General features: G+C 48.0%; 1 protein-coding gene across 3 annotated transcripts in view; it reads right to left on the bottom strand.

Annotated features, from left to right (window-relative positions):
- The window catches only part of YPEL2 (yippee like 2), a 53,036-nt gene that overhangs the window by 18,113 nt on the left and 19,252 nt on the right, over nt 1-15,671 (bottom strand). For 2 of the 3 annotated variants that reach the window (XR_014541957.1, XM_083588083.1), the window contains exon 2: nt 3,131-3,445. Coding sequence is in view for 2 of the 3 variants with exons in the window: in XM_083588083.1 (XP_083444209.1) it covers nt 3,131-3,247 (117 nt within the window). In the remaining variant the exon portion in view is untranslated. Of the gene's footprint in view, nt 1-3,130; nt 3,446-8,597; nt 8,974-15,671 lie in introns of those variants that run through there. The other variant, XM_083588084.1, reaches the window with a different exon arrangement.

Here is a 15,671-nt window from a genome sequence, read left to right as displayed (position 1 = left end):
AGATGGGCGAGGTATAAATAAATTATTATTATTATTATTATTATTATTATTATTATTATTATTATTATTATTTATTATTAAGACCAGTAGCAGCAGGTAGCAGGATGGTTCAGTGAGTAAAGAGGTTACATACATTCTGCATAATGCCCCCCACCGGACTCTGCTCTGTGGCTTTGTTTTGAGTCAGCCCAAAGGCAGGGAGGCTCTAGGTTCTAAAAACCCACTGGGCAGGGCAAAGGTGCAGTTGGCCAGACCCACTGACCACACCCACGATGTTAAGACATTTGTGAAAGCAAGTGGGATACAAGAATCCACAGAAATAAACTGAGCCGCATCTGCCCGTCGCCACTCTGCTTTCGCTTAAACCTCCTAAGAACTTTCTTGGCCGGACTACAAAGCCACCACGTAGCTCTTCTTACAGATGAGATACAATGCAGCTGAAACAAAACCCTTTCACCATCACACCTGCCAAAGACAGCGGGGAGGGGGGGACCCACCAAACCACCCAATGAGAAAGCAAAAAATGAGTTTCCATATGCTCACTTCCCAGAATGGATTTAAGGGGCCTCCTTAAAAGCATTGGGTGATCAATGTACCTCCCCAAATAGAATCTGCTGATTAAGGACCACATTTTCCTTTGGAAAGCAACACGTCTATGTGTTGAAAAGTTTCAGAGAGAGAAACAGAGAGAGATTTGGTGGAGGGCAAGAGAAAGGGTCCTGGTGTTCTTGTTTTTCAATTTGATCCTTTTACATTTTGTGGTATTTTATGCATTGTGACTTTCCATTACTTTCATTGATTATAGTTTACACTTAAGAATTACAATAAAGAATTACTAAACAGTTTAACTATTATTTGCCGACATTTAATTTTACGCTTTGCTATTACGTTCTAACGGATTACTGACTCTTGCTTTATTCAATATGTTGTTAGTTTTAAAGCAATGTTTTTATTGGGACTTTTTTTGTATGGGGTCAGATTGTTATTAGGCGTGTGATTTGTCTATTTTGTTGTTTCTTCAGTTTGTAAACCACCTTGTGTATGGTGTAATATAGAAAGGTGGAACACAAATAAAAAGTGGAAATGGAAAAAGTGAAAGGAAAGGGTGGGGGGCTTCCAGACCGAGGGCCATTTATGGGCCCTTTGCACCTCTCCGCCTGGCCCTCGGGACTTCCCTCAAGCCACATACCCTCCTCCAACCTCACCCATTGCACAACCTCCTTGCATGTTTTTGCCAGGCAGAAATGTGTTCTCGGACTCTGATAATGCTTGGCTGCATGGAGGGCCGAGAGCAGTTATAGAAATGAGCCTCCTGTCCAAAGGTAAAATGCTAATTCGTTGATCCACCCACTTTTTCCTCTGGTCCTGCCCACCAACAGTATGTGGTCCTTGGAAGGATGGTCAGAGGAAAAGCTGTGCCCTTCTCTGACCCACAGCCAGCCTCTCTGGGCAGCCAAAGTGACTTTTCAAGAAGCCTGCCGTTGGCAAAACAGCTCAAGGCAGGTACCTGAGAATAGTCCTTTCCATGCCGCTTTGAAGGCCAATAAACGTATCTCAGCCTGGCCTATCCCGCAGGCTTGTTGGCAGGATAAAACTAGGGGTGGCGGAAACCTACACAGAAGAAGGGAGATAGATAGGGGATAAATAAATGCACAGCATTTTATCGCAAGCCTAACCCTGCAGTCATCTGAAAAGTCAAGGAGGCAGATGAGGAATGCCGCTCCGAAGGAGTGTAAAAGAGGCAAACTACACCAGTGCTTTGGTACAGGAAAGTCGAACTAAACATCAGGAAGAACTTTCTGATAGCAAGAGCTGTTTGGGAAGTGGAACGGTCTCCCTCAGAAGGTTGTGCGCTCTCCTTCCTGGGAGGTTTTTAAGATTGTGTGGCCACCTGTCTAAGAGAAAAAGACAACAGAGACCTTGAAAAAGACTGGGAACCATTCCTATTATATTTGCAGAAACAAAGAAAGACAATAGACTTGATGGCAGGATTTAAACAAACATCCAAATTAGCATCAGAAAATATCTGGAAGCTAGTGAAATAAGATGATGTATTTAATGTTATTTTTATGTTTTTAAGGTTTGATGTTATTAATAACTTTTTCTGTTCAGAGATAGCAAAGCGGGTGAAAATAGAAACAAACCAGAAATGCAAGTTGGGGGAAGTCTTGGAGGGGAGGGAGGGAGGAATATATAGTAAACGTTAAGAATTTGAGATGTATGTAATGAATGAAAATGAATAATTTTTTTAAAAAAAGGATTGTATGGCCATTTGTCATCGCTGCTTTAGCCGAGAGTCCTGCATTGCAGGGGGGGGGGGAGCTGGACTAGATGGGCCTCGAGGTCCCTTCCAACTCTACAATTCTATGATTCTACAGGAATAGGAACCGAGAGGCAGTGTGGTGCAGTGGTTAAGGTTTCAGACTAGGAGGGCAGTGGCGGGGGAGGGTGGGAAAGAGGCCACAGTTTGCACATCTCTGTTCAGCCATGAAGCTCGCTGGGTGACCCTGGGCCAGCCGCTTCCAGCCTCGCCTACCTCACAGGGTTATTAGTGAGGATTAAGAAGAACCTTTCCTGCCAACCTAGCAGTTCGAAAGCACACCAGTGCAAGTAGATAAATAGGTACCGCTCAGTCGGGAAGGTAAACGGCGTTTCCGTGCGCTGCTCTGGTTTGCCAGAAGCGGCTCAGTCATGCTGGCCACATGACCCGGAAGCTGTACGCTGGCTCCCTCGGCCAATAAAGCGAGATAAGTGCTGCAACCCCATAGTCGGCCACAACTGGACCTAATGGTCAGGGGTCCCTTTACCTTTACCTAAGAAGAACCTTATATGCCTTTGGAGGAGGGGGCAACACGATTCCATAAAACCTGGTGGCCGTCTTGTGGAGGCTCCTCGGCCTAAAGCTTTCCACACGGGTCCTTATTATCCAAGGCAACGAGGTGTTCCAAAATCCCCATAAGAGACACCCGGTCCACACAGAAGAGCTCTGCTGGACCAAGCCCAAGGCTGATTCAGCCCAGCATCCCGGGGCCAACCCCGACGCCTCTGGGAAGCCCACAAGCGGGACGGGGAGGCAACTGCCCCTTCTCCCTGCTCGTAAGCCCTGGGGTCCGGCGCTCCCAAGGCGTACCTTGGAAATGAGTTCGTCGTGGTTTGCCAGGTGGGCTCGGCAGTGGATGCAGCTGTAGGTTCTGTGGCACGAAGGCAGGTAAGCTTGGAACGTCTTGGACCGGGTCATCTTCACCATTGGAGCCACGGAGCGCTGGGTGAACTCGGGGGTGGCCCAGGAGGCGCTCCCACAAGACGGGTCGCAGGGGAAACACTGGAACACGCAGGTGAAGGCCGTGGCTTGGCAGGGGGCAGGTGTGGGGCAGGCTCCACACGCTGGCGACGGCTTCAGGGGAAGAGAACCTGGCGCAGGGGCCGGTCGACGACCCGCTCGGACCTGCGGAGGGCGGAAGAAGGAAAAACAAGGAAGTGAAACGAAGGGTTTAAACACATAAAAAGCCGCGCAGGCAGACACCTGAAATTTCCCAGGTTCCAGTTCTGAAGGAGCAACCCTGATTATTTTTCCAAGCAGAAAGTTGAATTTGTATGCAAACACCCCTGAAATCTCTCAAGTTCCTGTTCTAAATGAGAAACACCAGGTTTTCCAATAAGAAAATTGAATTTAAGCCTGGGCTTACACACACAAATGCACACACACACGCAGAAACATCTATAATAGCTCAAGTTCCAGTTGTGAATGACGAACCCGTGTTTGCAGATGCACACACACCTAAAACCTCTCAAGTCTGTTTCTTGCATGAGCAGCCCCAATCATTTTGCAATGGGGAAACAAATAAATTAAAAACCTGTCCCGGTTCACACATCAACACACACCTGGAATCTGTCAACTCCCAGTCCCCAATTATTTGCCGAGAAGAAAATGCAATTTGAAATATGCCCGGGTTTTTCCCTCAGCTCCTAGAAACGGCTTTCCTTACAGCACAACCTTGGGTGGGTTTACTCAGAAGTTAGTCTGGGCAAAGCCAATGAAAAATTTAGCAAGCATGCCGATGTCTCCAACACCAGATCTCTCGAAAGGTGTCTTTGGTGGAGATACGAACACTAGAAATTTCCTTTTAAAAAAGGAGATAAAAAATAGGGGTGGAGAAAAGAGCTTCTCCAGAAACACAGTTGTGCTTTCACAACACAGAATACAAAACAGGTTAGGCCTGTTTGCTTCCTGACCAGTTTTCAAGTTTCTAGCCCTCTGTCTCTTTATTTTTAAATCAACAAAACGAAGCCTCCAGGGGTGCATTTGTGGGGCTAAAACTGCCAGTTTTTACAGTGCAATCTTATCTATATGTTGACTCAGAAATATAAACTTCATTAAGCTCAATGGGACTTAAATCCCAGGAAAGTGTGTGCAGGATTTGTAGTCTTAGCACCTAAGTATTTCAAGTATGAGGAAGGGCTGCCTGCAGCTCAAGGAGAGCACTTGCTCTGCATGCAGAAGGTCGCAGGGTTTAATCTCTGGCAGCTCCAGGTAGGGCTGGGAGGCACGCCTGCCTGGAACCTTGCAGAGAGGCTGCCAGTCAGTGCAGACAATACTGGGCTAAATGGACCAAAGGTCTGATTCAGTATAAGGCTGGTTCCTATGTTCTCAATAGAGACCCAGGTCGCCTCCCAGACAGGCCTATATCCTTTTACCAGGGCAGGCGGGCGGGCGGGCGGGCGGGCGGGCAGGGGAGAAACTGTAGCTTTCCAGATGTTGGTGGACTCCCACCAGCCTCAGGCAGCATGGTCAGGGATGATGGGAATCCAACAACATCTGGGGCAGAATTTCTCAATGTTTTTAGCTCCCCCTTTTAGCTAAAAATCCTACGCTTCCCCTTCGAACATGGCTCGCCTGATTATTTTATTTGCAACAAATTTTTGGGACTTAGGCTGCTGGTGTTTTTTGAAAATACTCACCCGCCCCTCCCCATATCTTCATAAGCAACCCCCAGGGAGAGGCATGCCCTCCTAGTTGAGAAACAATTATTGGCCCTCCCCCAATTCAAAATGTATTCATCATGTCCAGGCATCCCCAAACTCAGCCCTCCAAATGTTCTGGGACTACAATTCCCATCATCCCTGACCACTGGTCCTGTTAGCTAGGGATGATGGGAGCTGTAGTCTGGAGGGCCGAGTTTGGGGATGCCTGATCATGTCTCCAGTCCTTTTACTTATAGAGATGGTCAACAAACGGGGTAATTGTCATGGAACTGCTTTTACTTATTGAATAAATTGCCATATATTTGTGGGGCTAGAACTCCCACCAGAGTTGCCTGGGGCTGAAGGGAATTGTAGTTCATCTAGAAGGTGCAGGGCTGGTCAACATGGGTTTACAGTTTACAACCCTATACTGTAAGCAACTGGGGGTGGTAGCAGTTGAAAAAATATTGAACAAAATAGATCCTTTGCATGCTTACTCAGAAGTAGGAAGTTAATCCTACTGTGTTCTACAGGACCTACTTAGCAACGGTGTGCTGTTTTTGGGCTATTTTTATTGACTTAAACGGTGCTTATCGTTAGGCAAGGCAAATTCTTTAAAATATATATACAGGTATCTTTTTTTAAAAAAAATAAGCTTCAAGCAGCAAGATGCACCATTTTCATATAGATATATAGTTTTGGGCATATGCTGATTTGATGTAGGTTTCAAATATATTAAAAACTAAGGCAATCGATCAACTGAGGACCAAATGACACAGAATATTTTTCATACACAGAAACTGGCTGTTTTTATTCTGAAGAGGAGATAAAAAGCAGCAGCCCCCATTTGGTCAGGAATGTGCCCCGATCAAGATTGGGGTCCACACACCAGGTCCTTGCTGAAAATCATCTCTCTCCAGCAGCTGAAGAGAAAAGTTTTCTGAAAAGAGCATCTTTGGGAGCCAAAAAGCACATGGACAGCATTGTTGCTGGACAATCCCTGATCTGCATTATGGCCCAGCTGTTCTTCCTCCAATTTAGAAATGGCCAGTTTAAACAATCCTTCTGCATATTAAGCATTTCACCTATATTTGACGTAACACAGCTTTTCTGCTAAAACCATAGGGTATTCATTCTTTTTGATGTAAATACACTTCCCCCATCTATTGTATTACTTAGGTTTTTGTTTTTTTAATCACTTTATTATCTTGTTAACTTGGAAGGGAAACTCCCCAGCAGACAAAATGAAAGGGGGAAAGCAGAAAAAGTTTTATCTAAGCTGGCTGAAGTAACTTGCCAAAAGCAGAAGAATTGATCTCCCAAAAGGTGACCTCCAACTATTTCTGTCCTGCTGAAAACCATCTCCCTCACAAAAAGACCCCAAACCACAAATCTCAACACGACGACTGCATGCCCCCAGCTCAGCAGAGGCAGTGCTGCTGATCACTCAGGGGGATTTGAGAGATACCGCAGTGGATGGAGACAGTAGGAGAGCAGAAGAGATCCCAATCGATCCAGCCACCTGGCTCATTAGACAGAAGGGAAGTTTCAACCACAGACTTCGTCCCCCACAGAAACCCCCAGGGCGTTTAGAAAATGTGAAGCAGAAAGATCCCCAAACTGTGTGCTGGGGTACCAAACCCTCCAAGTGTCCCTATTTCCAGGGACATCCCTGATTTAGAAAAGCCACCCCAGTTTCTGATTCGATACCAGAATGTCCCACTTTTCCTTAGGATGTCCCTATTTTCATTGGAGGAATGTTGGAGGGTATGGAGTTACAGCGGTACCTCAGGTTAAGTACTTAATTCGTTCCGGAGGTCTGTACTTAACCTGAAACTGTTCTTAACCTGAAGCACCACTTTAGCTAACGGGGCCTCCTCCTCCTGCTGCGCCGCCGGAGCACGATTTCTGTTCTCATCCTGAAGCAATGTTCTTAACCTGAAGCACTATTTCTGGGTTAGCGGAGTCTCTAACCTGAAGTGTATGTAACCTGAAGTGTATGTAACCCAAGGTACCGCTGTATCTGACCCCTGAGCCATCTGAAGGCAATCCTGTATAGGGAAGTTTTTTAAAAAAATGTTTAATGTTTTATTGTGTTTTCATATATGTTGGAAGCTGCCCAGAGTGGCTGGGGCAACCCAGTAAGATTTGTGTGGTATAAAGAGTAAAATTATCATTGTGGAATGGGACATCGCTATTTTCATCGGAGAAATGTTGGAGGGTATGGGGTACCATTGCCTCACAGGATGAGAAGGCCCCAGGCCCCATATACACCATACATGAAAAGTGGGGTCATACCAAGGAATTCTGGGAACTGTAGAGTGGCGAGGAGGCCCCTATTCCCTTCACAGAGCTACAATTCCCAGAGTTCCCTGGGAAGGTGGAGTATTAAATGAAATAGCTCACAGCTACTATAAGGCCAGGGACGCGGGTGGCGCTGTGGGTTAAACCACAGAGCCTAGGACTTGCTGATCAGAAAGTCGGTGGTTTGAATCCCCGCAACGGCGTGAGCTCCTGTTGCTCGGTCCCTGCTCCTGCCCACCTAGCAGTTTGAAAGCACATCAAAGTGCAAGTAGATAAATAGGTACCGCTCTGGCGGGAAGGTAAACGGCGTTTCCATGCGCGGCTCTGGTTCGCCAGAAGCGGCTTAGTCCTGCTGGCCACATGACCCAGAAGCTGTACGCTGGCTCCCTCGGCCAGTAAAGCGAGATGAGCGCCGCAACCCCAGAGTCGGTCACGACTGGACCTAATAGTCAGGGGTCCCTTTACCTTTACCTTTAACATAAGGCCAGTGTTGTGTGGGGGGGTTGGACTAGATGACCCTTGGAGTCCCTGCCAACTTTGCGATTCTAACGTCAGACGCTCCAAAATGTCCCTAGCTGACGGTTTTCTCCCCAGCCAGCCACCGCGGATCCCTGTTCCGCTCTGCCCCAGGAGGGGAATGACAGGCACGAACGCCTCACTTGTCTCGTAAACTGCTGAGCAAGGGCCCTCTGCCATCACCATCACAGTAAACTCAGCGCTTTTAAGCCTAAAAAAAGAGAGAGAAAGGGAATGCAACACTTTGCAGAACTGCCAACTGAGCAGATCGGCTTTTCAGCAGGGGGGAAAAAAGGGAGGGAAGCCCTCAAGATGCTGAGCTTCCCTGCCGCTTGCCAAACCTCTCGGATTCCAGATTACGGAAGGTGAGGCAGGCTTGGAACGCAGGTGGGCTACCAGCCACAATGGCTGAATTCAGCCTCCAGTCAGAAGTGGAGGGAGCGTTTTTGTGGCGCTCAGGTCCTGCTTTCTGGGCCTCGCATTGGGGCATCTTGGTCTATTTGTTTACTAGCGGGGACTTCCCGGCACCACCAAGGAAACCCAAAAACATTGCGGTTTTTTATATGGATAGTGCCTTTGTGAGTTTTAGGGCACAACCAACCCAGGGCTCCTGTCTGACCCAGCCCCAAATCCATTTGTGCCTGTGTGCTAATGTCCAATTAAGGTTCACTGGTCCGCCATCTTGATTCAACATGGCGTCTGGTTTCCAAACACAGATGAAGACTGCTTCCTCCACCTCGGGGACCCTCGTGACACATTGAGCGATGCGATCTTCGGAGGCCTCCAAATCAGCAAGGGGTTCTAATGAAACCAACCCTTGATCCAGAATCGTGAGGACTGGGAGATTGTTGTGGTTCAGTGGAAGAGCCTCAGCTTTGCCCCAGCAGATCCAAGCAGGGTGGACAAAGACCGGCTTGGCTGGAGAGCTGCTGCCAGTCAGTGTAGGCCAGGGGTCAGCAAACTTTTTCCGCAGGGGGCCAGTCCACTCTCCCTCAGACCTTGTGGGGGGCCGGACTAGATTTTGAAAAGAAAATATGAACAAATTCTTATGCTCCACAAATAACCCAGAGATGCATTTTAAATAAAAGCACACATTCTACTCGTGTAAAAACACGCCGATTCCCAGACCGTCCGCGGGCCAGATTTAGAAGGCAATTGGGCTGGATCCGGCCCCCAGGCCTTAGTTTGCCTACCCATGGTGTAGGCAATATTGAACTTGATGGGCCAAGAGCCTGACTCAGGATTAAGGTAACTTCCAGAGAAAATGGGCTGCCAACCTGCAGATCCTAATCCAATTTCCAGCTGTGTAAAGAGCCGGTGTGAATATGCCCACACGTAGCCATTGTTGATCGCATAAAAATATATAAATAAAACCAGTTGCAGCCTCCCACGGCCCCTTCTTTTATGCTTCGACCAGCTTCTGGCTGGATGGAAAAGGCCTTTTTGAGCTATTTAAAGCCCAGAGCCTTCTGTTTCCATTCCTGCTGGAGTATTTCAAGATTAGGGAGTGTTTGACTTCCACTCCCTGCTCCTTAAATAGGGGCTTCCCTCAAATCAACGCCCCCTCCAGTGGTTTAAAGCTGCGCCCTCTCTTTGTTGGGAATGAGGTTTTTTTCTGAGGGAGCCTTTGCCTGGGTGGCAAGATCTGCTCTGCCCCACATGCCCTTTCCCTCTCATTCACACACACACACACACACACACACACACACACACATATGAAAAGGCTTCCCCTGCCACTCTCGGCCAATCAGCTGGCTATTATGGGCAGAAGAGCCAGCCAGTATGAGATCAGTTGGCAAACCCTACTGAGTTGTAGATAAGTGTAAACTTGCTGACAAGTGTGAATGATTGCAACCAGCTGGAATGTGTCCTTGAACTCTGATAAGTGTCTCTCACTTGTCTAGATGACGAGAGAGGCTTGCGTGAGTGCGTGTGTAGCCTCCTGTCAAAAAGTGAAAATCTGGACACAACAAAGTTGTTGGAGCTACACTTCCGACATGAGCTTTGATATGCCTGGATTTCCCTGGACGTTTCAGCGATTCGCGCCCGGACGCTATTTATGGTGACAGAATCCCAGCTATGTTTGGGAAATTCTGGTCACATGGCAACCCTACCTACTGTATGAAAAAGCCACAAAATTCACAAACAGAATCTACAAATCTTAGGCCAGATCATTTGCTCATTGAGCCCAATATTGTCTGCTCTGCCTGGCAGCATCCCTTGCCAGCTTCCTCGGGTTCTTTCTAACTGGAGATGCTGGGGATGAAATCTGAGGCAAAGCATATGTTTTATTCACTGAGCAACGGTCTCTTCCCCATATATACACAACTCTTTTCTGAGTATGGAGCGGCTATGCCTTCTTGTTGGACATTCTGCACTCCGTGTATGCCCAGGGGCAAATTCCTCTCCTACTACTGCTTGATGTGCATTTTAAACGTCTAGACTGCACTCCTCTCACAAGGTCTGGCATAGGCGCCAACCCCCTGCGGCCCTGGGTGTCTGAGCACCCACAAAAGTCCCCGTGAAAGGGCTGGGCACCCACAAATTGCCATGCCAGGGCCATGCGCACTGCATGGTACCCAGGGCATCCATGGACACAGGGCCAGGCTGGCACTCCTGAGGTCTGGCAGGGGGCCCAGAGCAGAACAATGCATTTTTTTGCTGTTTAGAATTATTTTTTATTTTATTTGTTTCCTGCATTTCCTCCAAGCAGGCAGTGTGCTAGGTCCTCCCTTCCCCCTTGATATGAGCAACCTGGTAATGCCAGCAGCCCCCACCCCACTTTCAGAGGGAGCGGCTGTCTGTACCTGACCCACACTTGACGGAGGGGCGGGGAGCAACCTCTCAAAGGAGGGCGGGTGGGCAGGCAGGGAGCAGTCTCTGACTTGCAGGCCAATCGAGGCAGATACCCATATCCACCTTCCACTCAGCTGGCATCGCTCTGATGGGGGCAACATCAGCTACTGGATACAGGTTCAGGGTTGTATCCTGTGCTACCTGCAGAACAGATGCACGCAGCACGCTGCTGTCTGAAAGCTGCTTTCCACCCAGCCCCGGGCTGCTCTTCAAAACTCAGTTTCCCAGAGGTTTAAAAAAACAGCACTGGACTTTTTGCAAAAGGGCTTTCAAACAGGCCCATGCTGCACTTCGATGTCCCGATGGTCGGGGCTACAAAGCGCAGCCGCATCTGATGTCACAGTGAGGACAGGTAAGGACCTGGCCTCCCGGGCAGAAAAGTTCCCTGCCCCTGCTCTAGTCTTGCTAGAGCAAAATTTTAAAATCCCAATCCTTAAAAGAAAAAATTAACATCCCACAAACCTCTTCCAGCAAGCTTCATATCCCTTCCTCACTGCAGTTTTCATTTTGCCAGCCCCTCTCTTGAAGAAATGAGACACTTTTCACACATTTGTGCAGCGAGGGACCCCAGTGAGAGAAACTGGCAGAATCGTGACTCATGCCAGTGTCGCACATCACTCTGCTGTGCCTTTTTATGGTGAGACAGAAGCTGTATCCTACTTTCCCATTAAAAATATATATATTCCACAAACACAGGAGGCTGCCTTATGCTGAGTCACACCATACATCCATCGAGCTCAGTATCGTTGACACTGACCAGCAGCGTCACTCCAGATTTTCAGGAAGTGGGTATTTCAGAGCCCTACCAGGAGATGACACTGACATTGGACCTTGGACCTTCTAGATGCAAAGCAGATGTTCTACACGCCCCCAAGCTAGGGCTTTGGAAAGGAGAGCATGTTGTAGGTTAGGAAGCATCACATTATTTGGGTTTGCAGGGACACATAAACTTTATTTTTCTATTTCAGCATGGTCGGGCAGCCATGCGCCAAATAATTGACTGAACTTCGACTTCATTCATGGCCACGGAATAGATCAGAGATCCTTTAAACTGGAAATCCAGAACTGAAGTGAAGCTGATAAGAGCTCCACCTTTCTCTTTTTGAAAGCTGGAGACATATACAGTGGTACCCTGGGTTACATACGCTTCAGGTTACAGACTCCGCTAACCCAGAAATAGTACCTCGGGTTATGAACTTTGCTTCAGGATGAGAACAGAAATTGTGCTCCGCGGCGCGACGGCAGCTGGAGGCCCCATTAGCTAAAGTGGTGCTTCAGGTTAAGAACAGTTTCAGGTTAAGAACAGACCTCCAGAACGAATTAAGTTCTTAACCCGAGGTACCACTGTACTTGGGAAATTTCTTCAGCTCTAGGGCCGTACCCAGTGATGGGCAACCTTCTAAGGGCCACATGCCACAGGTGGGCGGGGCCAAAGGCAAAAGTGGGCGGGGTGTGAATTTTGGCTAGTCACATATTTGGGCATTATCAGAATGAACAGACACACTCCAGCCAGGGGTAAACAATGAAGGTGTAGAACTGGGCTGGTGAGAGTCCAGAGGGCCACACAGAGAAGCTTGGGGTCCGCATTTGTCCCACCGGCTGAGCCCTGCCGTAACACAACCAGGTAAGAGATTGAACCCACAATCCCATGTTTGCCTGGGTTGTTGGTATCTAACTCTCTTGCAAGACAAACCGCTGGAGAGTTACAGCGCCTGCTGTGGCTGTAGAGACCGATATGGGAGAGACATATTTTGTTGCAGTTAGGGCAGAGGAAGACGTCCGGTTGTGCTGCTGCAGCAGATTCACTATGGTGTTTCTTCTCTCTGCGCTCCTCCCAGAGGGCATTCCTCCTCTGGTCACTGTTTTGGATGCACAAACTGACTATCCATCTGTGGCGATCACACAGGGTCCCCAGACGTTTGACGGTCTATTGATCCCTGTGCCACCACTGTGATTGCTTCCCCGCTGCCACCAACCCGTTTCTCTACACACCGAGTCCAGACAGTAGTTAACATTAATAATAATTAATCCAAATAAAGAAGTTTATTTTATAAGCATTAACAAGTGTATGGTTTCAGATAATTTCTCTTGTCGGTTTCTTAATCTTAGTTTCTTTACCGGCCTATACCTTCCTAATAACTGCTAACTGATTATCCCAACTGTCTATCTGACTCCTATCAGTTTCTCTCACTCTCTCACATCAAAACTCGACCAACCCACAGACTTATTCCTTCTCCAACTCCCAACTCTCAACTGACTTCCAAACAACTCCAAATCTAACTCTAACTCCTCCCCTTGGGTTCCCACTGGCCAATCACTTCACACTCATTTAACCCTTTCCTTATGACCCACCTAGGAGGGCAAACGCCACACCATCCTTCAAGCACTGTGTTCAGGCTCCTCTCAGAAGCCATTCCCACTCAGCAAGGTTGATATAGCCAGTCTTCATGCCACATTTGCCTGGTGCCTGAAGGGGTCTTGGGGGTCCTGCTATCTTCCATTCTGCGAACATGACCAAGCCAGTGTAGACGTCCCTGAGACAGGACTGCAAACATGTTGGGAATGTGGGCTTGGGAGAGCACAACTTTGAGACTCTGTCCTGCCATTTCCTGGGTAGCACAGTAACTTTTAGGCTCCATCTACACTTTAAAGCGACAGGGACACAGGTGGCGCTGTGGGTTAAACCACAGAGCCTAGGGCTTGCCGATCAGAAGGTCGGCGGTTCGAATCCCCGCGATGGGGTGAGCTCCCGTTGCTCGGCCCCTGCTCCTGCCCACCTAGCAGTTCGATTGCACGTCAAAGTGCAAGTAGATAAATAGGTACCGCTCCGGCGGGAAGGTAAACGGTGTTTCCGTGCGCTGCTCTGGTTCGCCAGAAGCGGCTTAGTCATGCTGGCCACATGACCCGGAAGCTGTACGCCGGCTCCCTCGGCCAATAAAGCGAGATGAGCGCCACAACCCCAGAGTCAGTCACAACTGGACCTAATGGTCAGGGGTCCCTTTACCTTTACACTTTAAAGCAGCCACATACCACTTCAAACTGTCATGGTTTCCTCCAAAGCACCTTGGGAACTGTAGCTTCCCTGGGAAGCAGGACCCATTGCTACACGGCTCTGGAAACTGTAGCTCTGCGAGGTATCTCCTAATGCCTTTCAGCACCCTTAACAAACTAGAGTTCCCAAGATTCTCTCTTCTTCTTTTTGCGGGGGAAGGAATACTTGACTGTTTATAAAGTGGCATAATACTGCTTCAAATGTAAGGTGCAGATGGTGTGCGAAAGTTGGCTGGATCCATCAGATTCCCCACCCACCCCCTCCAGGCAGGATCTCTCTCCCTGCTTCGCCAAACAGCAGTTTCAGTCTTGGGTTGCAACCAGCTTCCCCACCCACCCACAGGATTGGCACCCATCCCACGGTGGCAGAGCAGAGGGCAGGGGAGCCCTCAGGCTCACAGAACTGGGAGAGTCCTGAGCGCCTTTCCGAAAGGAGAAATATTTATTTCTTACCCCTGCATTGCAGAGGGGCTGGACTAGATGACCCCCCTTGGGCCCCTTCCAAGCCTACAGTGCTATGCATATAAAAATAAATGTCCATTTGCCCTTGCTTTTTCTGGATCGTGCCACATAATCGCCACCTCCTGGCATTGCTCCATGTGGAGCAACAGATGTTTTGCTGAGCACATTTTGGCGGCCGGCCAAGAGCTGCTCGAACAAATATATTCTCTTGCTCTCTCTCCCCCCCCCCCTCCGCCACAGTGCTTCTCTTCCAAACGATCAAGTTCAAACAGCTAATCGGAGCTTAGATGGGCAGCAACGCAAGAACACAGCATCTCCAGAACATGTGTGTGCGCATCTTCACCCTCTGGACTGCTGATCAGACCTTTTCCAAAACATTGGCGGCAAAATTATTTTTTTATTTTTTTTAAATGGAGATGTGTGTGCAGGGTCTTGCACTGCTAAAGGTGTAGGTTGACTGCAGCCTTCGGCAGCCTGACCTACAACTCTCATCTTCCCCAGCCAACTCAACCAGGTTGAATTAGAACTGATTTTAGCATGAATTGATTTTAGAATGCATTTCAATTAATTGATTGTGATTTTATGTAAATTGTGTTATTTTTATTGTTGTTAGCCACTCTGAGCCCGGCTTCGGCTGGGGAAGGTGGGATATAAATAAAATAATATTATTATTATTATTATTATTATTATTATTATTATTATTATTATTATTATTCCAAAACACCTGGAAGGGCACCCGATGGCCAAAGGTTGAGCCCTAAAGGGGTGGCTAACTCGCAGCTCCCCAGAGGCTGCCAAAATGCAATCCCCACCACCCCTGATCCCTGGCAGGGACCAGTATCAAGTTCAACAACAGCTGGGCCAAGCACAGGTTTAGCAGTATCAGAAACTCAGATATATGAGCTAATAGCCAAATGGTGATTAGCACAGTGCAACCCTCCCAGGACATGGCGTGATTTGGATAGCCTCCTACACCAGAGGCGTTGAGTGTCTATGGCCAATAACAGCAATTTCTCTCTTTCCCATGTGATAAACGCTTTAAAAAAAATACGATAAAATATGTCCAAACCAATGGGTGTTCCACGTAACAAAATGGTTACCAGCTTGAGAGAGCTTGCACCATTGGCTGGCTTTGCAGGATTTGGGGAAGTAGCAATTAAAGGCATCGAGGCAAGCCGATGCGCCAAGGTATATTATATGTACCTGCTGTTGTCCCAAGTCATCCCCTGGCAAATCACAGAGAAATACAACGAGTGATCATTATTCTGCCAAGAACTCATCAATACAAAAAAAAAAGGAAACCCTTGCGATTAATCACGCTCCTCAGCAGGGCAAAATAGATGCTTTGCACGCAGAGACGTTTTCCAGAATAAACATCTATCTATTTGACAAGGCTGCCTTTAATTCCACGATAGTCAACCTGGTGACCCCCCGTTTTTGCTTAACTACATTACATTCCTGATCATTGAGCAGAGGTGGGTGGGGGCTGATGGGAGTTGGGAACCCAACAAGTTCTGGGG

Source organism: Podarcis filfolensis (assembly GCF_964270895.1).
Source record: "Podarcis filfolensis genome assembly, chromosome: 15".
Taxonomy (NCBI): Eukaryota; Metazoa; Chordata; class Lepidosauria; order Squamata; family Lacertidae; genus Podarcis; species Podarcis filfolensis.
Note: the sequence above shows the minus strand (reverse complement) of the source record. Positions and strands in the feature narration are given on the sequence as shown.